The following is a 26,565-nucleotide window of genomic DNA, read 5'->3' on the forward strand; positions in this document are numbered from 1 at the left end:
TGCCTCCTGCCAAAAGAATTCCATCTGTCCAACTGCAGGGAGGGGGTGGGGCGCATGGAGCAGGGGCGGGAGCGTGGCCGCTGGGGACAGCGCACCTGCTCAGCTTGAGACATCCATGGGGAAGCCGAGGCCAGACCCCTACCCGGAGCTGGGCAGGAGGCCTGGGAGGCTGATGTCGAGGGTGTGGGACAAGCACTGCATTGCCCACTGCTGCCCGGAGGCCAGCGTCTCCTCCACGTCCTCCCGGAGCAGCCTCCACCTCTCGCAGGGAGCACGGGCCCTGTCCCACCCCCACCCTCCTCTGCAACTCCCACACTCTGCCCCCTTCTCCAGGCGCCTCGCTCAGGGCTCGGGTGGCAGGAGATAGAGCCGAGGGCAGAGGGGAGGCGGGGGCACCGCAGCCCCTAACTCACTTGGTGGTACTCACATTTCAACACACGCAAGGGGAACTCGGGGCCCGGCACGCGTCTTATCGGCGGAAGGAAGACGGTTTGTGAAAGGGCAGAGAGAGCGTGGGAAACCCACACCCCCAAACAGGGACAGACACACAGACAGACAGACGAAGGCCTGGAGGAACCCACACGTGAAGACACTTAGAGAGACGTGGGCTGTGACTGAGAGAGGCTCGGAGGTTCTGCTGTACCAGATAGACAGGAGCCCTGAAGACAGGGACCCAGGTGCACACGCACCTGGAGACACACTACAAACAAAGGGACAGGGCGCCTGCCGCTTCGCTCGCGTCCTTCCTGGCCTGTGTGTCTTCCCTCTTAGCCTCGGCCCACCCGTGGCATAAGAGCGCGAGGAGGGACGGGATGGGAGCTTCACCCACCCAACGCCAAGAGACGCTGGAGAGCACAGGTGAGGTCCTGTGACCCCAGACCTCCCCTGAGCCTGGGGAGATTTTTCCTTCTTTAGTTTGGCCAAAAAAAAAAAAAAAAAGATGGTCAGGAAGCCAGGTAGTTTTGCCGGACGCAGGGAGGGAGGGTGGGCTTGGGTTCTCATGCTGTCGTCCATTAATAGGTCCTGCTGAGGCCTTGCTCGGCAGCTACAGACAATATTCGGGCACGGGGTCAAGAGGTTTGCCTGCCACCCCTGGGCGGGCAGGGCTGGCACCTGGGCCAGTCCCCGGGTGGCTGGATGCCAGCACAGGGCAGTGCAGCATCCCACGAGGCTCCTCTGAGAGTCGAGCCGGGGGAGGCCGTGTGTCCGCTCCCACCTGGCATCATCCGGGGAGGATAATGCTGAGACCCAGGGAGCCCCCCAGGCGGGGGGCAGCTCCTTGAACCCCCGGGGCTGAAGTGGCCGGCTTCATGCGGGCTCTAAAGGCAGACATGCTGTTGGGGGGGAGGAGATGAGGAAGGGGGTGGGAGCATCTTCTCCCTGCCCCCAGCCCCAGCCCCCAGCCCCCTGCAGTCGCAAGGCCAAGGTCAAGCACGACCCAGAGAGATGTGGAAAGACTACCGACCAGCCATCTGCTTCTCCTTACTCCTTCTCTTTTTCTCCAGTCTCCGCAGACGCTTCTCCTCCCGCCGCCGGGCTTCCTCCTCCTCCTGGTGCTGCCGACACTTGTGGAAGTTCTCCACCACCACGCCCACAAACATGTTCAGGACAAAGAAGGCCACAATGAGCAGGAACGAGATGAAGTACAGCAGCATCCAGGGGTTGTGGTTCATGATGGGCTGGCGGGGAGCAGGAAGGACGGGGAGCATCAGGCGCTGCCCACAGCCTGAGGTCCCGCAAGCCCACATAGCTGCAGGGAGCCGGCAGGTGATATAAATGCTGTGGGGTTGACGTTAGGCAGTAGGGAGGGGTGGAGACTATGGCAAAGGAGAGAGTATATTCTCAGCTTCTTTGTACCAGCTGACTCCTCCCGCCCTGAGGAAACACAGGCCCAGTGTCCTCAGACCTTCACTCTTCCCGAGTAGACCCAAATCTGGATATTCACGTGAAATTCACCAGTTTTTAGATATTCACCACAAATTCAAAAACTTTTAAACATGTTGCAGGCCAATAAAACACGTCCAGATTTGGCCGGCAGGCCACCAATTACAGCCTCTGCTGTAAGATGTGACGCCCCTTTGATGGCATTTTGCCAACCCACCTTGCTCTTTCTGTCCTGTGCCTGCAGCTATGCCTGGCACCATCCCATACTGAGTGACCTGAGCCCAAAGATGGATCCTGCCCACCTCGGCCCTACCTGCTGGTCCACGCCCACAGCATCCAGCCCATCGTACATGATGTCCACCCAACCGTCCTTGGAGGCCAGCACGAACAGGGACATCAAGGCCTGGGGGGAGGGGAAGGAGATCATGTGAAATCTAGGATGTGTGGCTGAACCACCCACCACCTGCCCCCGAAGTGCCTCCAGGAAGCAGCTCAGGGTACTCTAGCCCTTGAGAGGTTGGGCTGGCGTCCCACTCCTGGCCCCAGGAGAGCTCCCTGTCCCAGGGCTCCATGGCTAGTCTGAAGCCAGAGGAGCCCTGAAAGATGTTCACACTCTGAGTTCAGGCAGGTAGTAGGGCAAGGGACCCCAAAGCCCTGGAAATCCAGAAACCAAAGCCAGGGTGGGTCTGGGAAACGAACCAGCAAAACTGAGCGAGCTACTTCCTTTTCTACATTTGTTTCTGCAAATGTAGAGCGAGGAAAGGAATCGGGAATATGCGTGTGCTCTGCACACGGGAAGCAAATACGCACATCCTCTCATCGCATCCTTACTGGGACCTCCAGGGAGACACTGTATGGCCCCACTCACAAGCTGATGAAACTGAAGCCCTGGTCAGTCAGTTGCCCACGGTCACTGAGCTGACACTGATGGTGGAGAAGTCACACCCAGGGCTACCCCCGCTACACCCGCCAACCTCATGTGTGCTTTCTGCTCTGCCATGCAGCTCTGTGGCCCTGGGTGAGCCCCTTACCCTCTCTGAGCCCCTGTTTCTTCATCTTTAAGGAAGGCTACAGACCCCTGTGGGCGCACCTATTGGATTGCCACCAGAGGGACTGGGCTTTGTGACACCAGAGGGAGTGAAGGGCTGCTCTCTTTGTGGCTGCCCACCTCCAGTGGAGTCAGCATGTGTCACTGAGCCTGGACTTGTGTCCCCTCCTGCCTCCTCCGCCACCACCCCACCTCTGAGCCTGGGGCTCACCTGGCCGAGGTTGTCAAAGTTGTACTTGTGCCGGACCCACCGGTAACTGGCCTCGGCACAGTCAGACTTGTTGGTGATGTTCCTGGTGTCCTCGCCCTGGCACACAAAGAACTTCCCTTTGAAGAGCTGGACACACACATTCCCGGGGACAGAGAGAAATGAGCTGTGAGTGTAGGAAGCCAGGACTCCTGAGCCCCACCCCCCACAGCAGCCCTGGGGCCTAAGAGCTCCGGGCACACCTGGGTGAGCTTGGGGTGCTCTACTCTGGGGTAAGCCAATTGGGGAAGCACTGCCAGGACTCTCCCCTGCAGGCACGCCCTTCCTCTCCCTAGGGAGGGGAGGAATGGTATTGGGGGCAGGGACTGGGACAGGGCAGAAGGGTGGTAACAGTCACTCATCTTTTTCAAGGGCCAGGCCAGTGGAGCTCCAAGGGGGAGTCCCCATCAGCACCATCTGGGACCATGTTAGACATGCACGTTCCAAGGGGGCTGGGGAGCTGGGAGGGGAAAGGCACTGGGTAGAGGGAGGGGTGCAGAGAGGCGCCACAGGGCTCTGATAAATGCAGCCCAGCCTAGCCCCCAGGGCTGAGAATTTCTAGGAAACTGCCTCTCCCCAGGGCAGAGTGGACATCCCAGGAAGCCAAAGGAAGGAGGGAGGGGAAGGGAGGAGAAAGTCACTCAGGAGCAACTGTGCTGCCCCAACAGCCAGCTGTCTACTCTGCAGCTGAAACAGCTGGAGCCAGGGGCCCTGGAAGACTGGGGTGGAGGGGCTCCCAGGCCCCTGAGGTGTCTGCAATCCTGCAGGCAGCTCTGACTCTCTCCTCCAAATCCAAGTCTCCTCCCTGTGCCGGAGGCCAAGTTTCCCCAGCAGCCCCCACTTCCTGCCTGTCTGGGGTCTGCACCCGCCTGCCTGCCAGCGTGCTGCTAACCTGGCCCAGCTGTCTGGGCCCTGGATCCCCGGGCCTGGCCTGCAGCCCACCGTGCTCAAGCAGGGAAGGAAGGGAGGAGATCCCGGAGCAGACGTGGGCCAGCGTCTGCGCTCCAGGAGCTCATGGTTGGGGGCAGGAACAGCAGCCTGCGGCTCCCATGGCCCGAAACCTCTCTGCAGCCGGGATCCTCTGTGGGGCCCTCCTCTAGGCTCCCCGTGTTCTGCAAAATGCCCAGAAGGCAAAGGGGCCTGAGGCCCCGGTCCTGGAGGGAAGCTCCCTGCTTGTGCTCTTCTGGAACAAAGGCAGCAGCAGCAGCTTGAGAGCCTCAGGACCCAGGGCTGAGACGAGAGCACTCCCCAGGCTTTCACTGACAGCTGGCCCACACACCTGCACCCCCAGGATGCCAAAAATGATGAAAAAGGCACAGCAGATGACCACGATGTTGCCGATGGGCTTCAGCGAGGACATCAGCGTCTCCACCACCAGCTTCAGCCCCTGTGCCCGGCTGATTACCCTGGGGAGGGGAGGGAGGGGGGTGAGAGGGGCTCCCCCTGCTCGGGCACACCCTTGTCCCTTACCCAGCTGGGTCCCAGCTCCCCACCCCAGCCTTGGCTCATGGGTCCCTTCCTGGGCTCTGGTGGCAGAGCACAGTCCTCTTTTCACAGGACTCTGCCATCAGGAGCCCCACAATGAGCCCTCAAAGCCGGTTATGGACACCCCTGGCCCCTACATCTCCACCTCCCCCCTCAGGATGTCCAATGTATTACCTGTTGGGGCCGGGGTGGGGGGGACTCAACTCAAGGGGGCGTTCCCTAGGGATGCAATGTGTTGAAGGTCCAACCCTGACCCCTGAGGGGACCACCCAAGGGAGAGCTGAAGGCCGTGGTATGGCCCCTTGTCTTGTGCCCTGCACAGGGCTGCCAGCACCTCACGTGGCATGGAGCAAAGTGGCCCTCAGGAATAGGTCGTGCTGACGGGAAGGAGAGGGATGAGCTGAGAGCAGGTGGGCACCTCGGAGGGAAAGTGCTAGGGCCGTAATTTGAGCGAGTGTCATCTGGGGTGGGGGTCGCAGACAGGGAGCAGGCGTGTGTGGGCTTGCGGGCTAGGGGTGGGGGCCGGTGGGGGGCTGGCGGTGTCCCCCAGGAGGGTTCACCTGAGCGGGCGCAGAGTCCGCAGCAGCCGCAGCACCCGCAACATGCCCAGGATCTTGGTGCCGCTGTCGGAGACCATGGACACCAGGATGTCGATGACGGAGATGAGCGCCAGCAGCCCGTCTAGCACATTCCAGCTGCTGCGCAGGTACGCCTGCTCCCCGAAGCACCAGCCCAGGGCCACCACCTGGGGACCACCGCTGCGTCACTAGCCACCTGCGCTGCAGCCGACCCACCCACCCTCCTCCAGGAACCAGAGGGCTCGAGCCGGCGCCAACCCCCCTGTCACCTTCACTGTCATCTCAGCCAGGAAGACCGCAGTGAAGACGTAGTTGGAGAGGGTCAGGAAGATGCGTTCCTGCAGGAGAGAGGAGGCAGGGCTTGCCCACCGGGAAGCCCCCACCCTCAGGCCAGGGCTCTGCATGCAGAAGCCAAAGACTGCTTCTAACACGTGGCTCAGAAAAATGAGTCACCCCACCCAACCCCACACACACAGAGCCAGTGCCAGGACCCTAACTCACAAGCAGCCCTGGGGACAGTCTCCCCCGCCCCGACCAGAACGCCCCTGCAACGTGGCCTGGAGCGGGAAATGAGCGCACCACAGCGCTGTCATGAGTCTCATATCCCAGGCCCTATTCCCCGATTCCTTTCTTAAAACTGGGGCAGGATTTAACTTGATCTCTGACCCCCGTCCGCCATCCTGCCCTCGTCACTTGCTCTCCAGCTGTGCGCCCCAGAAATGGAGCACACAGACTGTGCACCCCCAGGCACGGGCTGGGGCAGGGCGGGAAAGAAGGCGACCCAGGCTCATCCCTGAGTGGCCAGGAGAGGGTCGCAGAGCACTGGAGGGATGAGGTGGAGCAGGAGCACAGAGGGAGGGGTCTGGCACAATGACAGAGCCGGAGATGGAGTGGCTGAGCGAGCAGACGGGGACAGAGATATGGAGACAGTGACACAGTGACAGAGAGCTCTGAGGCCAGCCGCCCTTGCTCTGCCCCCACAGCCCCAGGCGTGGAGTCTCCCATTATGGTGCTCACTCATCCGCCTGGTCCCGGGCCGACCCCTCCATCTCCACCCTGGCCTGGCTGGAGCCCACCCTAATGGAAAACAGAAGCCCCAGCGGCACTGAAATCTAAACAATGGTGAGGGAGGCAGGGAGGAGACCTGCCAGGGGACACCCTGGCCACCTCCGAGCAAGTGGTGCAAGATGTCATGAGAGGAAACAGATCCATCACCACCCATCCTTCTAGGACCCGAATCCCTGCTGGGGAGGGGCCGTGATGCCAGGCTGGGGAGAGGCAGCTCCCAGACCAGCTGGGCACATCCTGAAGACCTTAGCCCGGGGGAAGCCTGTCCAGCACCCAGGCCTCTGGCCCCTCCTCTCCTGCTGAGCAGGACTGACAGGTTCCTAGCCAAGCACAGGTGACCAGCGTCCCCCCTAATGCCCCTGAAACCTACTTGTTTGTGACCTGGCAGGACCACAAGGAGCAAAGAGCAGCTTCCCTAGCTCGTTCTGCATGGCCTACGAGGCAGACTGGGAGAGCGTCTCCTCCATCTGCACGCAGGGTTGCGTCACCCCTGTCACTCACTGGACACACACACAGGCCTCACAAGCCTCTGGCTCACGACACCATGTTGTCTGTAAATAGCCTGGGGTGAGAAGCACCCAGCTGCTGGGCTGGTGTATCACAGAAGGGAAACTGAGGCAGGGGAGGATACAGGAGGCATCTTGGAGGGCCAGGAGCGAGAGTTGTAGTCCGGGCAACCTAAGTGAGAATCCTGGCTCTCTGCTCCGCCACCGACATGTGACCCTGAGTGGGTCAGTAACTGTGTGGTCTCCTGGCCTCTCGTCTCACTCAGAGGGGCCTGGCATCAAGCAGCATGCAACAGCCACTGAGTTTATAGCCCTGGTGACTCACAGCGCTGTGGGGGTCGATTTTGGGGCGCTCCATGGCAATGGTGATGCAATTGAGGAAGATGATGACGAGGACCACATGGTCGAACATCTTGTGGGTGATGATCCGGTGACACAGGAGGCGGAACCTGCTCCAGGACAGAAGCAAAGGCTGGGGTGACAGGGCAGGGTGGCAGCGAGAGGCAGGGAGCCGTCACCTGCAGCCTCTACCCCCAGTGTCTTCCCAGGCAAGGCCACCTTGTCCCAGACCCTCACTCCCACCCCCACGGCAGGGCACCACTTCTAGCATCCCCAAAAGCATTGCGGGGTAATTTCCCATGAGACGGAGAGGCTGGGGCCCAGGTCTATACCTGGACTGAGGGGGGAAGATGTAGGCAGACCAAGAGTCGCGCTCGCGGCAGCAGGCAGGGAGCCGGGCTCGGATCCACACGCGGACTCGTTCCACTTTGCTCTGTGGAACAAACGCTGGGGCATGAGCAGGACCAGCCTCCACGCAGCTCCACCACCCAGCCCCCTGCCCACCCTCTCCCACACTGGCCTCTCCTCCTCCACCCTAAAGCCACCTCCCCACCTGCCCATCAACCCTGTGGGGGGCCATCCCTCCCCCAGCCCCCCTTACCCTCCGTCTCCTCCCCTGCACCCCTGCAGGCTCTCCACTCTCTTCCCATCCCTGCCTTCAGCCCAGCCCCTGCCTGCCCTCCCTCCTTCTCTCCCTGCTGGGCTCGGAACTACATCAATTATCAAACGTTGTCCCCGTCACAGCTGTCTGTTCAGAGACACACCTGGGCCAAGGAGACTCTGGCCTCTCTCTTCACGTGCTAGCCCCGAGGTCCCTGCTCCCATCCCAGGGGAAAGGTGTTGGGAGGGGCCGGGGGAGGGCGAATGGGTCAGGATGGGCTGGGCAGTCAGGGCTCGTGCTGAGTCGAGATGAGAAAGGGGGATGAGGGCACAAGTTTGGGGAGATGAGTGATGGGTCTTTCTGAGTCACAGGGGGAGGGCCATGAAAGATTCATACACATCTGCCCGACACCATCCACATCACTGGCCACCGCAGAGCCGCAGCCCCAGGCACGGCAAGGGAGTGGGGCTCGGCAGGCAGCCAGAGGGAGGAAGGGGGCTGTTTTGGAGCTCAGCCTCCAGGGCCGGGCACACCTCGAGATCCCTTGGGCTTGGAATGGTAACTCCCTTGCACCCTGCCAGGCCGGGCACAGCTCCCCTCTCTCAAGGGCAGGGGTGAGGGATCACTGTGCCCATAGGGGCCTCACCAGGTTGCCCTCGTCATCGGCGTCATCCCCCTCCAGTGGGGGCTCATCGGGCCGCAGGGCCCGGGCCAGGCGCCCTGAAGCCGACTTGCCATTGCAGTCCTGGTGCTCAGAAGCAGAGCTGCGGCCACTGGCTGTGCGGTGCAGCCCAGGCACCTGCAGTGTGTCCGGCAGGTCGAAGGAGCTCTTGGCCTCGCGCTCCAGGGAGCCCCTGTGGCGGCGGTCGCTGCCTGCTGGGCTGGCCCGTTCCTCTTCCGAGCTCTCCTCCTCATCCTGGCTCTCTCGGCCTTCACCGGACAACAGGGACCGCCGCTCGCCACTCGGGCTCCTCCGCTTCAGGCTGGGGGCACGGCCCAGGCTGTTCCTGCTGGAGCGCCTGCTGGTCCAGCTGCTGGCCGCGCTCCAGGGGCTGTGTGGGGAGCTGCGGGCGCTCGGCTGCAGGCGAGGAGGGCAGTGGTCTCAGCCAGCGCCGGACAGCCCTGCACCGTCACGTGCAGCCTGTCCCCCCTGAGGCACCACACCAGGTGCAGAGCAGTGAGCAGGAGCTCTGAACCCTGACGCCTGTGTTCAGATCCTAGCTCATCCAACCAGCTGTGTGACTTGGGGCAAGTCATGAAACCTCTCTGTGCCTCCATGTCCTCATCCGTAAAACAGATATGGCAATAGCACTTCATCCTCATTTAGCTGGTGAGAGAAGTGTTACCAGCAGCTGAGTGGCAGTATAAAACAATAGCGAGAAGGAGCTCAAACAACTCAACAGCAAGAAAGAAGCCCGATTTAAAAAAGGGAAGCCAGGTGCCATAGCAAGTGCCTGTAGTCCTAGCTAGTTGGGAGACTGATGTGGGAAGGTCGCTTGAACCCACGAGTTCGAGACCAGCCTGGGCAGCATAGCAAGACCCTGTCTCTTAAAATAAAAAATAATATAAAGAGGAAAAAAATGGGAAAAGGACCTGAGTAGACATTTCTTAAAAGAAGACAAATGGCCAACAGGTATATGAAAAAATGCTCAGTGTCACTAATCATCAGAGAAATGCAAATTAAAACCACAATAAGATATCACCTCACACCTGTTAGAATGGCTATTATCAAAAAGATGGAAGATAACAAGTGTTGGCAGGGATGCGGAGAAAAGGGAACCCTTTCTTACTGTTAGTGGGAATGTAAATTAGTATAGCCATTATGGCAGACAGTATGGAGGTTCCTCAAAAAACTAAAAATAGAGATACCATATGATCCAGCAATCCCACTACTGGGTGTATGTCCAAAGGATTTGAAATCAGCATGTGGAAGAGACGTCTGCCATACCATGCTCACCGCAGCACCATTCACAATAGTCAGGATGCAGAATCAATCTACGTGTCCAGCAGTGGATAAATGCAGAAAGAAAATGTGGTCTGTAGACACAATGGAACACTATTCAGCCTTAAAAAAGAAGGAAATCCTGTCATCTGTGACAACTTGGATAAACGCCATGCTAAGTGAAATAAGCCAGGCTCAGAGAGACAAATGCTGCCTGATCTCATTTACATGTATCATCTTAAAAAGTCGAACTCCTAGAAGCAGAGAGTAAATGCTGGTTACCAGAGGCTGGGCCTGGGGTACAGTGTGAACGGGGAGCCCTTGGTCAAGGCTTCGAAGTTGCCATTAGACAGGAGGAGTAAGTATTTGAGATTTGCTGCACAGCATAATGGCTACAGTTAATAATAAGGTAATGTATATTTCAAAATTGCTGAGAGTAGATTTTAAATGTTTGCACACACACAAAAAAGTGAAGTGCTGAATATGTTAATTAGCTTGATTTAATCATTCTATAATGTATCCATAAATCAAAACATCATATGCACTGCCGGGCAAGGTGGCTCACGCCTTTAGTCCCAGCTACTCAGGAGGCTGAGGTGGGAGGATCACTTGAGCCCCGGAGTTCGAGGCTGCACTTCAGCCTGGGTGACAGAGCGAGACTCCATCTCTAAAAAAAATAAAAATAAAAATCACATTGTACTCCATGAATATATATAATTATTGTCAATTAAATGTGAAATTTTAAAAATTAAAAATAAATCAAACCACAGAGAGAGCATGGGCTCTAACAGCAGCCTCCCAGATTGAGGTGCGGGCTGTGCTACTCACTTCAGCAAGCTGAGACTCAGGCCCCGTCTGGAGAACAGGGATGACACTGGCACCCGCCTCCCAGAGTTGCCATGAGGACTCAGTGCATTGAGAATGCATATGGGCAGTGTCTAGAACAGTGTCTGGCACAGAATCAGCAAGGAGATGAAGGCTTGCTCTTATTATGGTTAAGTATTAAGGAGGAAAGGACACCCCTGCCCCCATTTTACAGAAGAGGCTCTGAGAGGTTGAGTCTTGCCCAAGGTCACTCAGCTAGGGGACAGAATAGGCAGGATTAGAACCCCACTATTTTGCCTCCCCGGCTAGGGCTCCCTCACTTGCCTGCATCACCAGGCCCGACTCCCCTGGGGCTTGTCCTGGCACACCTAGGCCCTGTCCCACCCACGGCCCAGGGGCTGTCCCCTTGGACCTGCCTGCCTCCTTCCTCTCTTCCTCCTGCCCTCCTCCTGACATCTCCCACCTCTAGGCACCCACATGCACCCCCTACCGGTGACTTCATCTCGTGGGCCGCCCCCGGCTCAGCCGATCCGCTGCTGCTGGTCCGGCGGGAAGGGGGGCCCAGTGCCTCACCCATGCCCGTGCTGGAGCTCTTGGGCAGCGACATGGGTGTGGCGGCCGTGTGGATGATGAGAGGCGGCAGCAGGCTCTTCCGCAGCTCTGGGTGCTCTCCCAGGGACACCACTGCAAAGGGATAGAGGGAGAGACCCTGAGTCCACTCAGGACTGGCCTGGGGCTGGGGACCGCACCCCACCCTAGGATGGGTACTCACGGGCCAAGCGCTTCTTCCTGTCCCCATTGCCATCCAGACTGGGTGAGAAGAAATCGGGCTCTGACTCAGACTTGGTGGCATCTCCCTAGGATCAGGGAGCGGCAGGCCATTAGGGACCTGGCCAGGCAGGGGTCACTGGGATGGACTGGGTCTCCCTCTCCTCGTATACACACACCACATATAGGCCACAGGAACCAGCAACCACGGCACAAGGCATGCACCGGCACAGGCCACACCACCCGGGCTTGGGGCCCGAGGATTTGCAGGGCCCCCAACGCCTCTGCCTCCCACCAGCCACCCCTCAGAGAGGGCCGTGGCCAACCCGAGCCCACAGCACAACCAGCCTGGCTGGACGACACCAAGGCTGGCTAAGGACAGGAGGGGTAGCTGGGCGGGAAGGTGGCACAGGCCAGAAGGGGCTGGGGACCTGAGTGAAGTGGTCACTAGAGCCTCAATCCCAAAAGTCCATTTGAGGCCCCTGCCTTCTCTTCATAGCTCCCCTGCCCTGAGCCTCAGACCCGAGGACCCTGGAAGGAAATTGAAAGACCCCAGACAGAGCAGCTCAGCCCAAGGACGTCACTGCAGTCCCTCTGCTCCTTCCCTCCGCTTTCCCCAGGCCCCAGCACCCTCCCTGGCCCCATTTTTTACCTCTCTCCCTGTCTCTGGGACAGTTTTTTCTTCCTTCTTAGCAGGTCAGTAGGTTCCCCAGTAATTACACACTTCTCCTTAAGAAGTTATTAAAAAATACTTGATTGCTACTTTTGATAAGGACATAAATATTGGGTAATTGGCATCTCAGGGGATCATTTTCATTAACTCAGTTTACATCCCTAACGAGGCCTTTAATTATCAAGTGGGATCTCCAGGGGGCTGCTCGGGATGCACAGCGCCGTGGGGTCCCGCAGGAATCCTGGCTTCGCCCCGAATTCTGGTGCCAGTGCCGGAAACAGCAGAGCACGGCTCAGCGTGGTGGCCAGGGGAGGAACGTGCCCTGAGATAGCTGGCTGGACCCAACCGGGAGAGTGAGAGGCCCGACACTCAGAGGTGGATTTAAAATATTGGTACATTCTGTCCGGGGGCCACACCCCATCCCCATCCCCACATCCTCCGAGGCCGTGTCCTGAGCTGAGGCAGCTTGTGGGGTCTCCAACGAGGGCCCAGGACAAAGGGTGAAGGGGTGAGAGGAGGCGGAGCGCCTGTGGCCACGGGTATGGACTCCACCGAGGCGGGACATCTGGGACTCCTCCGGGACCTCAGCACAGGCACGCATACACGGGGTGCCCCACACACGTGCACACAGAGGATTCTAAGTCCCTTCCTTCTCTGGCCCGTCCACTGGTCTGGCAGGGACGGGAATAGTGCCCTTTTTGGATAGACGGGGGCAGAGGCAAGGAGGCTCCTCCCTTCCATGTCCTCAAGGGGGAAGGGACTTAAAATCGAAGCAAACCTCACAACACCAAGGACCACCACGGCTATCACAGGTTGCACAGCAGCGGAGCGTGGACACGAGCACAGAGACACGGAGGCGGAGTGGGGGGCGCAGGGCACGGGGCGGGGGGCATGCCAACTCGTGATCGCGTACCTACCCCCTGGGAGTCGACAGGCAGCTGAATACAGCTTAACTGTCCACTCGCATCTTCCCGTTTGCTGATTTCCTACAGGGAAAGGGGGAGGCAGGGGAGGGCCGCTGGTCACAGGCGCTCAGGCCTTCAAGTATCAGCAGTGTCGAAAGAGGATGAAGGAAAGGAGGGGTGCAAACCCCACAGCAGGAGGGGAAACGAGAGACATGGGGGAGGGGAGGGGACAGAACGGCCTTCCAGAATTCAACTGCAGGCCCTCGGGCCGGAATGAATCTGGAGGGCGGCGGGCAGAGGCCACAAAGATGGGAATGAGGGCAGGAAAGAAATGAGCCCCCAGTAGTCCTAATAATAACAGCCGCTGTTCATGGAGGGTGTGCCCGGCACCCGCAAAGCAAACTGCTCCGTGAACACAAGCTTCCTTGCAAGGTAGGAAGTAGGCACCCCTATCACCACCTTACACAGGAGACAGCTGGGGTTTGGGGAAGTGAAGAAAACTGCCCCAAATCAGAGTAGGAGGTGGATCTGGGCCTCGAATCTGAGCATCCAGGTCACCTGTCCTGGCTCCGGGGCAGGGGGCTCGGGATTAGACGGGATGGGGGAGGGAGGAGTGGATGGAAGTCGGATCCGACAGGAGCAGAAACGGGCCTCCCAGCGTCTGGTATTCTCAGCTTACGTCCCACCACATCAGAACAGATCCAGCTGCTCCATTTGGGATGGGATGTGACAAGTAGCACGGAGATGATGGCTATGATGTTGTTTAGTATCAATTAATGGCCTCACACAGGGCCTGCTGCCTGCTCATTTAATTAAGAGTGTGGATGATAAATATAGAGGGATCGAGGGCACAGCCCCCCGCAAGTCAGGAAATCAGCAGCCCAGCAGTCTCCGGCCCCCGGACCACCTCCTCCTACTTCTTGGCAGGGTGGCAAAGCCAGCAGGGGGGCCAGGCTTGAGCCCTCCTGCCGGGGAAGCCCACCAAAATGGGGGCAGCCACTTCCTCCACTGAAGGGGGTTGTCTTACTTAAAAAAAAAAAAAAAATGCTGGGCCATCACCACAGCAAAACCAGCCTCCCCTGCCAGACCGTGGGGCCTCCTTAGGAAGCGACGTGCTTGGCCCCTCGAAACCTACACAGGAGAGGGCAGGTGCCTGTGGAGGTGTCCAGGCCATTGGAATTGAATGACATCCCCCAACCCATGCCCACCACAGGCAGGGCAGGGAGTGGCCACTCCAGCCCCTCACGCGGACATCCGGGCTGCCGCTATTCCCACGGAGGGGGGTTGATCTTGAAATCCTGTCTCCATGCCACCCCAGACAGGAAGCGTCACAGCCCAAGACGCCACCTCCTGAGTGAGACCCTCCCCGCCGAGGCACTTACACTCTGAGGGTGTGGCCACCGGGCTCTTGCTGACCCCTCACGCTGGGGCAGCTCTCAGGCCCCGGCAGGGCCACAGTGACCGGCTGGCCCAAGGGCCAGGCTGCTCTCGTGCCCACACTCAGACTTTGTCGCTGCCTAGCAACCAGGCCAGCTCAGCCGCACTCGATTTAACAAGGTGTTTGCTGAAAGGGCCGGGTGGCGGGGCGGGGGCCGTCTGTGCCGGGCACCTCAAGCCTGGCTTGGCGGCTGAGTGGCAGTGGTGGGAGGGGGACAGGCTCGAGGTGTTTTCCATTTCCCTCCACGCTGTTCCACAGGAATTTTTCAGAGGAGCTGCCTGTGGAAGGGGCCAAAGGGCCCCATCCTCACTCAGCTCCCCCTCCCACAGGCCCCTCCCCCGAGCAGTGGCTGAGCGAGTCCATAGAGACCAACACTGTGGCACCCTCAACTCTTCAGGGCCCAGGGAACCCCCAAATAAGCGTCCCACTCCAGGGAGCGTGCCGACATCCCTCCCTCCCTGCAAGAGGCCCAGCCATCAGCAAAGCTGCCCTCGCTGCCACCCAGCGGGGAGGAGACGTGGTAATGGATAACCACAGAATTAAGAGGGACGCAGGGAGAAAGGCCGGTGTGGGACAGGCGCACGCACCCCACCGACCCAGCTGGCCCACGGGGAACAGCCCTCCCTCGCAAGGCTGGGAAAGAGTCGGAAAATAGATTTTTGTTTTTCCACCGTGTGCCGGGTATTTATAGACCAGGCCGCAGCGGGAGTTTCCATCCGGGTCACCCCGAGAGAACTGGACCAAGAGCTTCTCCAGGCCCAACCTGGAGCATTTCTAGGTTGGGTCAAACCATCCTGTTTGAGGCACTAGGAAGCCGGGGCGGGCCTGGGGGCTTGGGTGGGAAGAGGGGCTGAGCTGGGGGAGAGAAGGGGTGCAGCCCTTCGGACAGAGGCTGTGCCCTGGCTCGGCGAGGGCAGGATCGATGTGAATCAATATTAATTGATGACGCTGCCTGTGACGGAGGTGATGGAGCCTGGGCTGGAAATAGGACACTCATTTCTGCCATGCCCGCAGCTAATTGGGCTCATTTCTCACCCTGGGCAGCTCAGCCCTGCCCCGGCCCTAGTGGCATCTTCATCAGCTCAGCCAGAGCTCAGATGACTTGCACACAAGCCTCCCGCACCCCTCGGCTAGATGGGTCCTCTCGGGATGTCCCATAGAGCACTGTGCTCAAGAGTCCAGCTGTGCCATGGGCCCAGCACTTATCTTGTCTGGCTCTCTGGGGAGGGGTCCAGCCGACTCTGAGGGGGATGCCCACTCGGCAGCTGACCCTTGACCCAGGGACCCCAGACAACCATCCTGTGTGCCACGTGATGAGGGGCGTGGTCTGAGGGGCACTTCCTGCGGGACTTCCCAGGCCCCCACCGTGGGCAGCGGGGGGAAGAGGAGGCTCGAGCCAGGCAGCCGACTCCTCCCAGGTGTGGGCAGGGCAGGTGGGCAGGGCAGGGGGTTACCTCCGCCTGGAAGCCCTCCACCAGAATGGCGACGAGCAGGTTGAAGAGCACATAGTTGCCGAAGGTCATGAGGGCGATGAAGTAGAGGGCCGCCCAGGACGACGTGGAGGCCATGCCGTTGTAGAGGACCTTGTTCCAGTCCTCCTGCGTCAGGATCTGCAGGCGGAGTGCGGGAGTCAGGGCCTAACCAGGGGCACCCGACCGCCCTGCCCTCCCTGCCCTGTTCCCCTCGCACCTGAAAGACGGTGACGATGGCCCAGAGCAGGGAGTCAAAGTTCTTCCGGTCTGGCAGCGTGTCCCCATCCCGCTCGGATGCAAACTTGCAGCCAAAGAGATGCATGCCCAGGATGCTGAGGGCACAGGGAGCCACAGACGGGGTCAGAGCCCAGTGCTCCCTGCCCCTCAGGCCCCTCTGCCCCAACCTGGCCCGTCTCCCAGCCGGCACAGCGTTGCGCTGCCCTCACCTGAAGATGAAGATGAAGAGCATGAGCAGCATGCAGAAGGTGGCCACATTGTCCATGGTCTTCATGAGCACCACGAGCTGCCGCTGCAGCGCCGGCAGGAAGCGCACCAGCTTCAGCACGCGCATCAGGCGGAAGGTCCGCAGCACCGACAGGCCGCCCCCCTGCTGGCCCACGATCTCCCACACGCTGCAGGGGGGCAGACAGCCTGAGCCCACCGCACCTTCGCCCTCTCCCGCCCCTCCCTTCGCCCAAGGGCCTGGACCAGCAGGTGCAGCGAAAGAAAATGGGGCACAGATGGGCCCCTAGGTCGCCAAGCGGGAACCTCCGAGACAGGGAGGATCTGGGTCTCGGTGACAGCCCCGGCCCCCTCCACTCTCCCCTCCTGGCCAGAGATCACATCCTGGCAGCAGACAGCCCCCTCCCTAAATCCAGCCAATGCAACCGCATCAAGTTATGGAATATTTGCTTTGTTCTGTTCTAATGAAATCTAAAGCCAACTCTAAAAGCAATAAAGCAGTTCTCCTGGCCCCAGGCCTGGGGGGGGACGGAGCACTTTCCCAAAGTCTTGGAAACCCTAAAGCAAGTTGCTGGCATCTGAGATGGTTTCCAAGCACTTTGCAAGCAGGGACAGCTGGCTGGACCTCATACCTCCTCTGAATCCTCTCCAAAGTCAATCCCCCACCCTCACCCACCCCAGGACTGGGTGGGGTCGAGGACAAGAGGTGTGGGTGGGGAGAGGAGGCTAAGGAGGCACCGGGCAAAGAAGACGTGTGCCACGGCCCATGTGCGCAAGGTGGGGTGGAGGGAGAGAGAGGGCCATGGGGGCACACCGAGTCCCCCCACTAGAGGAGTAGGAGGTCCTGCAGGTCAGTGGGGCCTGACTCCAGATCCCTCTACCCCAGAGGAACAGACGGCATGGCCCCTGGCCCCAAGCCACCCCACTCACATCCTTCAAGCCAGAAGCAGTGGGGGGCAGCCATACCTGATGACCACAATGACACCATCGAAGATGTTGTAGGGATTCTTGATGTAGCCGAAGGGACCATACACGAGCAGCTTCAGCAGCATCTCCAGGGCAAAGAGGCTGGTGAAGACGATGTTGCTGATCTCCAGGGCGTTGGTAAGCTCCTCGGGCTGGAGAGCAGGGTGGGGCGTGAAGCAAGCGGCTTGTCACTGAGCCCCTCGTCCCAGTCCTCCGAGTGTGGGGTGCCAGGGAGAGGAGGAGCAGGAACAGCAAGCTTGGGGGGAGGGGGTGCTGGGTGCTCAGGCTCGAGAGGAGGACCCTCCTCTAAAACGTCCGGGAGCAGATGCACCCAGGGGCAGCTGTCCTAGGAAAGCACCGCGCAAAACCCACAGCCCTCAGCCGGCCCCGGCCCTGGGTCTCAGATCAGGGGGCCGCAGGCTGGCTTCGGGGCCTGTGCTGTGGGTTCTGTGCTGCCTCCTCCCGGGAGCTGGGAGGCCCATCCTGGCCGGAGCTGCTTGACGTGCCCAGGCCAGTGGCACGGATGACGCTGGCCAACATTAGAGGGCGGTCGCCAAGGCCTCACATGCACACCCGGTCACACCGCCACACACAACGTCACACGTGTTCCACAGCTACTCTGTGGACTTGGCAGCCTTCTCTTGGACAACTGTTGGCTATGCTTTGCTTCCTTCCAGACACACATGCACACACACACGAACGCACACACTCCCAGTCACACACACTGATGGGAAGAAGGAAGACTGCCCAGGAAGAGCTGTCACAGATGAGGAGGCACCTGGAGCCTCAGCCTGGGACCAGGAGACCTGCGTTACTTCTCAGCCTGTCCTATCCCTCACCGAGTGACCTTCAGCAAGATTCTCAACCTCTCTGGCCAAACGTGATACACCGGAGGTAACTCCTTTTATGCTCCTACCCAGGGTCTGGGATTGGGACCAAGGATGCAACCTAGAGAGGTCCTCAGAAGAACTAGGGACAAATCCTATCTCACCTGCTCTTCCAGCTCACTAGTCAGCTCAACATGCAATACGTCCTGAATGCCTAGCAATGCACCAGGCACCCGAGGAGCTGCAAAAACACGCCAGCCACGCTCCCTGCCTCCCAAAAGCTCAGCGTCTAGCTGGAAACAAGTTGTACACACAATACAGCTGGGAAACCACAAGAGGCCCTAGATGCTTCAGTGCCAAAATAAATTACCCAGGCAGTAAATCCAGGACTTCAGGAGAGAGGAGGTGAGGGGTGGACACAGAGAGAAAGGATTTGTCAGGAGGCGGCCATTGAAATGAACTCTGAAGGGATTGTGGGGTCTCCCCAGGTGGGTGGGGGACCACGAGCAACCTGAGCCTGCTACTGGTTGGGGGAGAAGGCAGGGGCATGGCCAGGTGGAGGGAGGGGGACACAGGGAGAGATATGGGTGGCTCTACGGATCCCTGCCCATCTGACGGGAGTCTGGACAAACCAAAAGCCCAAAGTCCATAGTAGCTGCTGAAAAAGTTTGAGTTAAAGAAATAACCAGCTGGGCACGATGGCTCACGCCTGTAGTCCCAGCTATTCAGGAGGCTGAGGAGGGAGGATCGCTTGAGCCCAGGAGTTTGAGATTACAGTGAGCTATGAAGATGTCACTGCACTCCAGCCTGGGCAACATAGTGAGATCTTATCTCAAAAAAAAAAAAAAAAAAAGAAAAAAGAAAGAAAGAAATAACCAAATGAGGCCCTTACTCCATCAGACACCTCCCCCTGTTTACCCAGCTGCCTCATCTGGCCAGCTGCCCAGGTAGGTCACCCAAGCATCGAGCCAGGCCCTGGGTGAGACCAAATGTTTGCTAATGGCTCCAATCTGTGTGGCCAACCTGGGTGGGAGGTGGGGAGGGCTGGAGGGAAGGGGCTTCTGACTAGCAGGTGCGGGCATCTAGGGGCCTCAGGGTCAAGGCTACTCAAAGGAGATAAGCTCTCAGCCCAGGCACGGGTTTCTTTCCAGAGGCCGGCTTGGGAGCAGACAGCCTGTGTCCGGAGGGAGAGTGGCTGTCAAGAGGGCCAGTGTGGCATGGAGCCCGTCGCTCCAGCAGATCTCAAGCAAGTCTCTGTTCCACAGACTGCAAGTGGGGGCAGGCCAGGACACTGCCACCTGACCTAATTAGTCGGGTCACACAGCGACAGGATCTTTAGGCCCCCCAGCGTGAGCATGGTACAGGAGGTGGGGAAGGAGCCACTGTCGGTGCCGATAAAGCCTGGAGCTCAGACCCCTCCTGGCAACGTAGATCCCCTACTCTGTGTCCCCAAGTCCAGTCTGCCAAGGAGTGGTGGTCAGCGAGGCTGCCTCCCTGTCACTCTGCCACCTGCCCTGTTCCCCAGCCTTGCACCAGACACAGGTGATGAGCACAGTCCACACAGGTGTGAGGTTTCACGGGTTCCCTGGCTCCCCACCTACTCACCTCGTGCCATCCACTCAACAGCCCTCCCACGCCAGTCTTCTACATGAGCATGAGGCCAGGAGACAGGGGCTGATGGGTTCAAAGTGACAGGGCAGGAAGAGCCGGGGGCCGGCCAATCCCATGTCCCTCTGACTCCAACAGTCCTAGACAGTCAGGATTGGGACCCATGCCACCGGGACGGCGAGAGGTCTGTGGATCCCGACACACGATGGACTGAATACACAACATGTCTTCTAATGGATATACAATCGTATTTCGGATCAGCAGCAAGCTGATGTGAAAGGATAGCGGAGGGACACTCGCAAGGGGTGAATTTTATGGCATATAGATGAGACCTCAAAAAAGCTGCTGAAAATGAAAATTAATAAAATGCTCTTTAAAAAGTAGCTGAAAACACAGTAGCTTTTGATATCGTGTATTTACTCAATCGGTGAATCCTAAAAGTACAAACACTACTGTGCGTCTTGGAGAGAGGTTGTTCTTATCACTCCTGGGCGTCATCGATGGGGCTGTCGAGGTCTGAAAGGACGGCTCAGGGACAGGCACGCCTTGCTCACCTGCACACCACGAGGGCTCCCCAAGAAGGATGCTGAGGGGCTCCCCGTAAGGCCTGCATCACTGGTCCTCATTGAGAGGGTGGCAGCAAAGCTTGGAGCCCCCACGCCACCCAGCCACATGGCTCTGGGACCGGGGAAGCAGGGGAGCCCGATGCAGGTGGGAAGGGGGCTGGCGGTCCCCCTCGGCGCTGCCTCTCCCTCTAGGCTCCCTGCACACACTCGGGGCAACGTCTCTCCCTTTCCAGGGCCCTGGTCTCCCCTCCCAGTGATCCATGGAAAAAAAGCCGTCCTCCCCCAGACAGCCAGGTCTATCCCAGTTACTAAATTGGAGGCTGGGAACAGTCTACAAATGCAGGACGAGGACACAGTCTTAGCAACAAGGTTGCCCAAGGGACCAGAGCCGTAATTCCAGCTGCAAAGGGGTGGGGGGTGTGGAGCCAACTGCTGCGGGCCCCCGCCACAGGCTCGCACTGGGCCAGGACCTTCCTCCCAGAGGGCCACTCCCTCCGTGCTCACCACCGAACCGGGAGGGATGTGGGCCTCCCAGACAGCCCCGGGCCCTGAGGCTCTGAGAGGTGTGGTAACTTGATAGAGGTCACACGGCTCTTTTGGACAGGCTCGGAGCCAGGCCCGTCACACTTTCCTCTACATCTTTGCCTTTGGGACCCTGTCCACAATGCCAGCCCCGCCACACACCCAGACAGAGCCCACACAAGCCCAACGGCCAGGCACCGGCCTCCCCTCACCGACTGTCCTCAGCTGCAGAAGTCCTTCCCTGGTCTAGCCTGCATCCTTCCTGCTGTTCACAGATGTCCAGTGGAGGCTTCTGTGAGCCGCAGCCAGGCAGCCTGAGCTTCTCCCACCCGGAGCCCCAGGTCTCTTGTCTGTGCTGATGCGAACTGTGTATCTCCTGTCTCCTCCCATCTCCTAACCCTTCCCTGCCCTCAGGCTGTCACTTGGCAGCAGCTGTGGCCCCAGGTAAGCTGCCTGGTACTTCCTAGCACCAGGACTGCCCCCAAACCCACGGCATCTCCACTGACAAATCCTTCAAGTGCCCTCTGTGTGCAGAACACTGGGATGAAAAGGTGGGATTGAACCCGAAAAGAGGACGGTGAGCTCTGAGTCTTTCTTCCTGTGCGACCTTGAGCAAGTCCCTTAACCTCTCAGATCCCCAGTGGCCTCTTCTGTTCAACAGGGTAACACCAGCTCCAGGCGAGGTTGCTCAGGCAGAACTAAGGAGTCAAAGCCTGTGAACACCGCCCGCCCAGGGCCCAGCTCAGGTGGCCCCGGGGGCACTGACAGTCCTCACACGGGCAGGACAGAGTGTCTGCAAGATTGCAGCTACACACAGCCGCGGGGGCCACACCCCGGAGCCGCGGGAGCTCAGTCCAGCTGAGGTCAGTGGGCCAGTGGGGAGGAGGACGCGGGAAGAGAACACCCACAGAGGGCGTCCCCAGCTGCCGCAGAGGGCAGCATGAGGAAGAGATGTGCAGGGCATCCTGGGGACCGAGAATCAAGGGGTCTGCCCAGGTCAGAGGGCGGAAGGAGTGGGGGATACGGCTGCAAGGTCAGCAGGGCCGGGGTGGATGGCTGGGCCTGTGCCCTGACTCAGGCTGGACCCGCCTCTGCTCACAACGCTGCCACTGAGGCCCTGGGGCCGGCGGGGGGGTGCGGGAGGGAGATGTGCAAAGCAGGGTATTAAGAAGATTAATCTGGCTGCAGTGGTGGCAGCGTGCGGACGGCTTGGAGGGGAGAGACGGAGACCAATTAGGATACTGCAGAGGTCCAGGCAGGAGGTCTGAGAGCCGGCTCTGGCAGACAGTGATGTACCTCTCACAGGGAAGGCGTGAGGGGGTGGACAAGCCGGGCCAGAGCTGAGCGAGGCTTGTACAGGGCACCCCTGTCCTGCCCAAGCCCACCCCAGCCCCCATCTCCTCAGCTCCCACCTGCTCTGCTGACCCTGAAATCTCTCGGTCGGCTCACCTCACCTCTGCTTCCAACAGCCCTGCCTACTGCTCCCCCCTACCCAGGAGAGGGGGTCCAGGCAGGCTGCAGTGATGGTGTGAGGGTCACTGGGTCCACGGGAGGCGTGGGAAGTTGGAGACCACCTGTGTGGCAGGAGGTTTCCCGAAATCCCACAGGCCTCGTCATGTAGGTCACAGCTGTGCTGTTCCCAACCCCCAGAAGCTCTCCAGCTTGGACCCTCACCTCTCTGGGCACACTCCCCTCCAGCATCCCATGCCCACTGCGCCCACCATTAGGTGTCATCGTGACCCCAGCACCTCCTAACCAGGGCAATGCCAAGAAGCAGCTTTCTCCCCTTTCCAAGATCTCTCCAGCTCCTAGAAGTCCCCAAAATTAAATACACAAGCCAACTAGGCACAGAGCACCCACGGTGTTCATGCGGCTACAAGACGGCCGACCCAAGGCCCCTGCTGCTTAAAACTCTGGAGCTGCCACCCTGCCTCTCACCCACCGGGACAACCTCTGGCCCACGGTGGACCACGGGAACGCTGCCCTCCTGACGCGGACAGTCCGGGGCTCCTGCCCTGCCCTGCCCAGCCCAGCCCAGGTAAGTCCCCTCGTCCTCCTCCTCTCCGCTGCGGCTCCGGAACTGCTGAGCCGTGCTAGAGAGAGGCACGAACCTGTGCTGACTGGACAGGCGAGTCCCTGCAGGGGCCCACGGCTGCTGTACGGCTTCATCACAGTCCCCCACTGCCCCCCCCACCGCCGCCACTGTTCCTCCTTTGTCAGGTCTCCACCTCTCTGCTCCAGCCGCTGCCTCAAACCTTCCCCATTCCGCTGCCCCCAGCTGCACTCCCCACCTGGCCTCCTGCTGCACAGGGGCTCTGTGTCCTCTGTCCCACTCCTGGAGGGGAGCCAGCCCCTCCTCCACCTGCAGGCCACGTGCTCCCCACCTCCAGGCTCTCTGGGCCCCTCACCCATCAGCTATCCCGGTACCCATCACTTCGCCAATCCCTTCCCCTCCGCCTGAAAGCAGAAAGCTTCTTCCTGACTCTGGACCCATTCTCCCCTGAACCCTGGGCCCCAGCACTGCGGCTCTCCCCAGGGACCCTCGTCCCAGCCCTGCTCTCAGTGGAAGCCTCGGCAGCATCTGAGCCTGTGCTGGCCCCTCCCGCCTGGCACCAGCCTCCCCTGGCTTCCCCGATCCTGGGCCAGCCCCTTCTGTCCCTCTAGGGCCACCCTCCCACTGCCTTCCTCCCTCAGGCCAACATTCCTCAGAGTTCAGTCGAAGCCCACAGCCTCCACCAGCTCCCCCAGTTCCACCTCTCCAGCTGTCACGGGAGTGTAGACGACACAAAACAATCTCCAAGCCCCTGGCTCCTCATCCAGGGAGCCAAGCCTGCCTGACAGCCCTCCCAGGATGGCCTGCAGCCATCTCACACTCAGCACATCCAAAACAAACCCTCTCACCTCCTCCCAAACCTGCTCCTTCCCAGCTCCAGCGTTCTCCACGCTCTGCCTCACAAGCTTGGGGTTAGGTAGGCATTGTGCCTGCCCTCCATCCCTCCGGGATGCTAAGGTGCGGGCCGGAGAACCTGCCCATGGAACTGCTGTCCTACCCACCCCCTCGTTCTCTCGCAGCTCGGCCTCACTTGGGGCCTCATCGCCTCTGATCTGAACAACAGAAATAGCCTCCAGGCCCCTCCCCCACCCAGCCCGCACCTACTGGAAGCTCCGGCTTCCTTCAGCACTGCCCGGGACTCACATCACTCCCTGCTCAGACACCTCGGGGCCAGGGTAGGGCAGAAAACACGACTGTCCTTCAGAGGTCCCGTGCCACCGAGCATTTCCCCTAACCCCTCCACCTAGACCTCTCGGCTCCTACACCCCGCTCCCCTGCACCCGCTGTCAGTCCCACTCATCTTTCAAGGCCCCCCTCAAAAACCACCTCCTCCATGAAGCCCTTCCAAATTCGTCACCTGGTGTATCTCTCTTTGTTCCCTAAAGTCTCTCTCTCTTTTTTTTTATGCATTTGGCATAATTGCCCATGAAACAGAACGGCTTTTCTACTAGAACCTATAGTTCTTGGGTGCTTCTGCCCCCGCCCCCAGCCCCCTGAAATTCTAGTGCTCTACACCAGTGTGCTGTGCACAGCATGTGCTCCCGTGTCTGTGGAATTGGGGGAGCCAGGGGATGCCGGGAAGAATGAGAACACCCCTTAGCAGACATCTCTAAAACAGCACCCCTCTCCTCCCACACCCAGAGGTCCTTTGAAAGTCTGGGGTCAGGTCAGCTATAAAGGACCCTGCTCGGTCCCCAGCCCCTGCTCCTCAGCCAGGGCTCCTCCTGGAGGCCAGGGGACTGGCTTGGGTGGAAGGTATCCATAAACTTTCGCCCCCAAAGGCCACATCTGAAGTGTCTATGCATGTGTGCAATTTCTGGGGGGAGGGTCACCAGCCTTCGGCAGAATTGAAAAGGAGTCTGTGACTCCCTTCAGTAGTTGAGACCTATCACGTCTGGACACCCCCACCCCACCCCCAGCTTCCCTCTCCTTGAACAGCCGACCTCACTCACTTAAAAATAGAAACTCTCCCTGGACATGTATCTGGAGTGACAGGATGGGCCCAGAGTGTGAGCGACCGGCAGAATCACCACCTGCCCTGTGCTCTCCCAGCCGGCCATCTACCCTGGACCCTCCCTCCCTCTCCCCTTCACTGAGCTGCCTGTCCCTCCCCCGACCCCAGATGCTGTTGCCCTCCTTCTAGAATATGAGGTTAGCACCTGCCTCCCTCGCTCCGTGACTCAGAGCCCAGCAGGGGATGATCAGGAAGCTCCGGTGTCCCCAAGACCCCTTCCTCCCCGTCCCCTCCTCCTGGAGAGGCCGGGCCCCCATGCAGATCCCGGGGCAGGGGGGGACACGGAAAAGAGGACAACCACTTTTCTGAGCTCTGGCAGCCCGCTGGATATGGCACCAGGATGGCCCGTCGGCACCTTGCATGCAACGTGACCCTCCCCCAGCCCAAATCTGCTCAAGCCTCAGTGCTCCCACCCCAGGTAGAAACCTGGGAGTCCTTCTTGCTGCCTCCTCTCCCCCAAATTTCCAACTGGTGTCGAGTCCTAAAGACTCAGCCACCTGTCAGCAATCCCAGCCCTCTCCTCTCCATCTCCAGGGACAAAGATGTAGTTTGAACTGCCTGGATCACTGCAGTGGCCTCGGTGCTGTGCCCTACCCTCCACCCTTCACTGGCTACGTCCTACTCTTCCTTCAGACTCAGCTCAGAGGTCACCTCCTACAGGGAGCCCTCTCCGAACCCTTTCCCCAGTCTGGGTTAAGGGATCCTCCTCCATGCATCCCTCTCTGGGCACGTGCCACATCATGTAGATATGACTGTAAACTTGATGGCGACCTCCCTGAGGGGAAGGACGGTGCCTTAGGCCCAGTGGCATGCTGGAGCCACTCTGCACTGGCTTGGGAGAACCAACTGTCCACATTTCTTCCCAACTCCACATTCAGAGGCATCATGTTGGCAGCTTGAAATTGACTATGGTGGGAGCATTTACACCATGGAAATTGGCAAATGCCACAAATCACGCCTTTTTTTAAAGGGCTGGTTGTTAACCATTTATCAGCACACCACCGCTTAAGCCCAGTGCTGACGCCCAGGAAACGTGTGGAATGGACAGAGGGATGGATAATTCACCAGAGTTCCGGGCTCCACGCACTGCCCCCTGGCGGATGGGGCACACACATAGCCTGGCCCTACGTCACACAGCACCCTTCCCACCTCACTCAGGTCATTTTCTTGCTCCCTCCCCAGCGTCCTGTGTCCTTCTCCTCCTCACCAGCCCTCTGGGCAAACCAATCCTGCCAGTTCTCCACCAGCCGGTGGTTAAGGGTGGGGAAAGCAGGAGAGAGTGGACAGCCTGGGGTGGGGTGGCACAAGATGGGCCCTTCCTCCGTCAAGAGGATGGCGGGGGCAGGACCTGACAGTGGGAGAGAGTGGATGGGGCCCCCAAGGACCATAGACACCATCACCTCATCAAGGGCGCTGCAGGGGTGGGCCACCAGCCTCCGCAGACACTCTCCCTCCCTGTGGCTGGCTCCACCTCTCTCTTGCAGTCAGCTCCACTCCAAGCCTACCCTGCCTCTGTCCTCGTTTGCATCTGGGTCTGGTCTCTGTCTTCAGCTCCCTCTCTGTGTCTCTGTGGCTCCAGCTGTCTCTGCCCCCTTGCTATGTCTCCATCTCTCCCTCCATCTCTTTCTCTCTGGTCTCTATGCCTCTGTCTCGCCCCCCCATCCCCCATCTCCATCAGTCTCCTCTGTGCTGTTTCCATCTATATCTCTCTCCTTCCCTGCCCCCATCGCCCCCATGTGTCTCTGTCTCCCCCTCTGTGCCCGCTCCG

General features: G+C 59.6%; 1 protein-coding gene across 32 annotated transcripts in view; it reads right to left on the bottom strand.

Moving 5' to 3' along the window:
* Positions 1–26,565, bottom strand: part of CACNA1G (calcium voltage-gated channel subunit alpha1 G) — a 62,239-nt gene that overhangs the window by 15,905 nt on the left and 19,769 nt on the right. For 10 of the 32 annotated variants that reach the window (XM_069481191.1, XM_069481189.1, XM_069481180.1 and 7 more), the window contains exons 10-25: positions 17,208–17,359; positions 16,226–16,411; positions 15,997–16,111; positions 15,762–15,917; positions 12,882–12,950; positions 11,296–11,380; positions 11,014–11,207; positions 8,403–8,834; positions 7,488–7,588; positions 7,142–7,265; positions 5,512–5,580; positions 5,225–5,409; positions 4,459–4,585; positions 3,144–3,269; positions 2,198–2,287; positions 1,487–1,679 (exon numbers count right to left, since the gene is read on the bottom strand). In XM_069481191.1, the coding sequence (XP_069337292.1) occupies positions 1,487–1,679; positions 2,198–2,287; positions 3,144–3,269; positions 4,459–4,585; positions 5,225–5,409; positions 5,512–5,580; positions 7,142–7,265; positions 7,488–7,588; positions 8,403–8,834; positions 11,014–11,207; positions 11,296–11,380; positions 12,882–12,950; positions 15,762–15,917; positions 15,997–16,111; positions 16,226–16,411; positions 17,208–17,359 (2,404 nt within the window). Of the gene's footprint in view, positions 1–1,465; positions 1,680–2,197; positions 2,288–3,143; positions 3,270–4,458; positions 4,586–5,224; positions 5,410–5,511; positions 5,581–7,141; positions 7,266–7,487; positions 7,589–8,402; positions 8,835–11,013; positions 11,208–11,295; positions 11,381–12,881; positions 12,951–15,761; positions 15,918–15,996; positions 16,112–16,225; positions 16,412–17,207; positions 17,360–26,565 lie in introns of all 32 variants that reach the window. The other 22 variants (XM_069481203.1, XM_069481188.1, XM_069481179.1 and 19 more) reach the window with 9 other exon arrangements.

Source organism: Eulemur rufifrons, chromosome 9 (genome assembly GCF_041146395.1).
Source record: "Eulemur rufifrons isolate Redbay chromosome 9, OSU_ERuf_1, whole genome shotgun sequence".
Lineage (NCBI taxonomy): Eukaryota > Metazoa > Chordata > Mammalia > Primates > Lemuridae > Eulemur > Eulemur rufifrons.